Genomic DNA, 4,514 nt, shown 5'->3' on the forward strand with positions numbered 1-4,514 from the left:
TATATTTTTTTCTCCAGCATGATTTTTTATGTTATTTTTGAAAAATAAAATTAATGTTTTTATAACTCCGAAAAAATTATTACCATTCTCACTTTTAGCCCTAGAAACTAACACTTTTAATACCAATAAAACAACATACACTTTTTTTTTTCAAATTTTGCACTTGATACTTTAAATCTTAGTAAAACAATATACTATTTTTTCGGTATTTTTTACATTTTTTACAGATATTAAAATAAATTGAAATGAGCAACGAAAACATTTATACTAACTTATTTGTATTATATTTTTTAATAAATTTTTTTCTCCAGCCGGATTTTTTGTCATTTTTGAAAAATAAAATTGATGTTTTTATAACTCGGTAAAAAATTGTTACCATTCTCACTTTTAATCCTAGAAACTAACACTTTTAATACCAATAAAACAATATACATTTTTTTTCAAATTTTGTACATGTTATTGTTGGCTGGAGAAAAAAATAACATTTTATTCGGCTTAAAAGTGAGCTTTTGTCTTGCAATGTCTTTTTTAGCTAATTTTCTTCCCAAAAAAGTGACACTTCAAGTCCTACTAACCACATTACATTTTTTTTCAGATATTTTACATGAAAAAGTAGAAATGGACAACGAAAACATTTAAACTTATTTGTGTTACATTTTTTAATAAAATTCTTTACTAATTTTTAACGTAAATAAGATAAAGTTCCAAATTTTTATCAAGTTCAAAGCAAAAAATTTCCTTATTTCAATTGATTTTTTATTTTTATTTTTTTCACTTTAACATTCTTTATTTTATCTCTTCTTTCCCAAAGTTTTAAGAGTTTTGTCTTCTGTATTTGAATTACATATATTAGACATTTTTTTATTTCTTTACTTTGCAATTAAAATGTAAGAATTGTACACTCGTAGATCGCACTGAGGTTATATTTATTTTGCATGTCTTTGTCGGTGGTTAGCCAGTGACATCACCCATCTAATGCCTTTAAATATTTAAAACTTGTCACGTATAAAAAATACTAAATACGTTTCATAAATTTTTATGTATAAAAAATTCTTGGTGAAGAGATCCGGGAGACGTGCAAAATTTACCCAAAACAAATATAACTTAAGAAATTCCAAACAATGACGAGAGTTTGCCCAAAGCTCATATTTTACTTAAGAATCGCACAAGTTTGTTTGCAGATCCAGAGGTGAATGACAAAATTATACCAAATCAAAAAATAAAATAAAATAAAATATGATTAGTAAATAATAAATAATTTCTGACTTGCACTCTAGCTCAGAATGAAAGTGGTGACATCATCACAATATTTGTGTCAGATATTACTTTAAAGCTGTTTCCAACTTCCTCCTCACCTTAAACTAAAGAAACAAAAAATTGAAGCCAGAAAAAGAAGTTGAAGCTGAATAATAAAAAAGTTTAATAGAAGCGTCCTTGACGAAATGGAAAATCCAACTTCTGGTGGGCTATTTTGTTAAAAATCTGTTTTACAAAATTTAAATTTAAATCTAGTACTAAAAAAACAAGTACTGAACTTGCTTTCCACCAGATTAGAATAATTTTCTTTATTTTCAAATATTCCTGTAAGAAAGTGGTTACTTTCCGCACGTTCCACGAATCGGCAAATATTTGAAAAAGCAAATTTTCGCATAGTTGAAGGTAGAAAGCGGCCTCGAATCGCTCTAGGGACGAGGAAAAGGGACTCGCCATAATCGCCAAGTCACAAATTTTTTTCGATAAGATCACAGCTTTCACTCGTTCATAAGTCGCATTCTCGCACCAAGAAATTTCAGAGGTCAAGGCGAAGAAGACGCTACCTGTAATCGTTCTCTTTCTCTACACAAGACCCCACCTTCCTATATAAAGGGGTCTTATTGCTTTTCGGATTCATTTTAACTTTAGTGTCACTTCGGGTAAGTCTTTGGTCACTTGAGAAGAAAAAAAATAATTGCGTGTTTTGTAGTTGGAAATAATGAAAAGTGTCGTTTTGGTTGTGGGGCTTTTCGGGCTGGCTTTGGCCCAGTTCCAAAATGGGAGGATCCTGGAGCCCCCAGTGCCAGCGCTCTGCGCGCAGAGGACCATCCATGAGAGGACCCCCGACGGTGAGTCCTGACGCACTTTTAATCAAAAATTTAATTCATAATGACGGTAATAATAATAAATAATAAATAGTAAGGTCATGAAGCAGGATGTACTTTTACAAATTATCAAAATAATCGTGTGTAGGTGGATGATGAGTCAAATGGTTTCTAAGAAGTGTAATTAAAAAAAATATACAAAAATTACATGATTTTTTGTTTATTTTGCTTACACAGTTTTCCACACATATTGTAAAAAAATGCATTCATTACTTTTCGTTTTCACATTTTTATGAGTTTTAGAGTGTTAGTAATTTTAATAATTTTATTAAGTCTTATTTAAAACCATATTTGGCACAACTGTTTACAGTTTCAACGGAAATAACGGAGTACAGAAATTAATTAAAGAGATTAATTAACTTAGTTGTTTTACCATTTATAGATGCTAAAAATTTTATTCAAAAGTTAAAGAATTTTTCCGTTTATTTATTTATTTTTTTCGTTTATTTATTTTTATTGCTTCTTTTCTTTTAATTAAAGTATGTGTAACAACGAGGAGTCCTTGATATGAAAAAAAATACAATTAATTTCAATTCCAAAAAAACTTTTCAGTAATTACAACTTAAATTTTGTAATTCCAAAATACTTCCTGTAATTGCAATAAATATTAGCAATTCCAAAAAGACTCCAGTAATTCCATAAATATACTAATAATATTCTACTGAATTATTTTTAAATTAATTCCTGTAGTTCTCTTAAATTCAAACTCATTTTCGCAATTTTAAATTAATTTCGATAGTTACAAAAAATTCAAACTAATTTTAAAAGAAAATTTCAGCTAATTCTAAAAAACCCAGCAGTTCCAAAAATATTCTTAAAAAGAATTCCAGGAATTTCAGAAAAATTCCAACAAATAATTTCAGTAATTCCACACAGGTGTAATAATAATGACACTTTATTTTTGCAAATATGGTTTCTGTTACTGAATTCCAGCAATTCAAAAATAATTTCAGTAATTCCACACAATCCAAAGATATTTTTAGGAATTTAAAACACTTCCAAATAATTCCAAGCAAAACCGATTTTTATTCCTTTCAATTTTAAAAACTTTTTTTTTCTTATATAATAATAATGACACTTTATTTTTGCAAATATGGTTTCTGTTACTGAATTTTTAATAAAATTAGATTTTTTTTTCAAAATCTGAATTTTTACAATTAATTTCAATTCCAAAAAAATTCAATATTTCAGTAATTCCAAATTAATTCCGATTATTGCAAAAAATAGCAATTCCAAAAAAAAACTAGTAATTCCATAAATAAACTGCTCCACAAAAGTTAAGGAAGTGTGCAATAATTACAATAATTAATTAAATTAATAAATTATTAAAAAATGAATTAATACTTAATTAAAAGTGAGATAGCTGAATTTCACAATGCTTAGAAGAATAAAATTTGTTTGTTGTAAAAATAATGCGACTTCCTCAACTTTTGTGGAGCAGTATATTTCAATAAAGTTCAAGTGATTCTAATAATCTATAGTAATTCCATTATTTTTAAATTAATTCCTGTAATTCTAACTTAAATTCAAACTCATTCTCGCAATTTCAAATTAATTTCGACAGTTATACAAAATTTAAACTAATTTTAAAAGAAAATCTTCGCTAATTTCAAAAAAATCCCACCAGTTCCAAAAAAAATCCAGTATGTCTTAAAAAGAATTTCAGGAATTTCAAAAAAATTCCAGCAATTCACAAATAATTTCAGTAATTCCACACAATCCAAAGATGTAATAATAATGACAACTTTATTTTTGCAAATTTGGTTTCTGAATTTTTAATAAAATTTGACTTTTTTGTTGAAATTTGAATTCCAAAAAAATTCACTAACATTTCAGTAATTCAAACTTAATTTTTGTAATTCCAAAATACTTCCTGTAATTTCAAAACAACTCCAGTAATTCCATAAATAATTTAATAAAATTCAAGTGATTCTAATAATCTATAGTAATTCCATTATTTTTAAATTAATTCCTGTAATTCAAACTTAAATTCAAACTCATTCTCGCAATTTCAAATTAATTCCGATAGTTATAAGAAATTCAAACTAATTTTAAAAGAAAATCTCTACTAATTCCAAAAAAATCCCAAAAGTTCCAAAACCAATCTAGTAATTTCAAAAAAAAATCCAGCAATTCACAAATAATTTCAGTAATTTCACACAATCCTAAGGTGATTTTAGGAATTTAAAACACTTCCAAATAATTCCAAGCAAAACCAATTTTTTTTTCTTTCAATTTCAAAAATTAATCCGTGTTACCCTTGTGTAGAAATTATATCTTAAGAAAAAGTTATTTATGGTCAAAAATTTTTCTTAATTAATAATAATGAGACTTTATTTTTGCAAATATGGTTTCTGTTACTGAATTTTTAATAAA

General features: G+C 26.4%; 1 protein-coding gene across 1 annotated transcript in view; it reads left to right on the forward strand.

The window, feature by feature from the left end:
- Positions 1-1,781: 1,781 nt before the first annotated feature.
- Positions 1,782-4,514, forward strand: part of LOC123012967 — a 4,238-nt gene continuing 1,505 nt past the window's right edge. Inside the window, exons 1-2 of the mRNA XM_044411220.1 lie at positions 1,782-1,913; positions 1,964-2,102. Coding sequence (XP_044267155.1) covers positions 1,973-2,102 — 130 coding nt within the window. The 5' untranslated portion in view covers positions 1,782-1,913; positions 1,964-1,972. The remainder of the gene's footprint in view (positions 1,914-1,963; positions 2,103-4,514) is intronic.

The sequence above is a fragment of the Tribolium madens genome, unplaced genomic scaffold, assembly GCF_015345945.1.
Source record: "Tribolium madens isolate multiple individuals breed KSU strain unplaced genomic scaffold, Tmad_KSU_1.1 Scaffold_96;HRSCAF=242;Tcas5.2_LG5, whole genome shotgun sequence".
NCBI lineage: Eukaryota > Metazoa > Arthropoda > Insecta > Coleoptera > Tenebrionidae > Tribolium > Tribolium madens.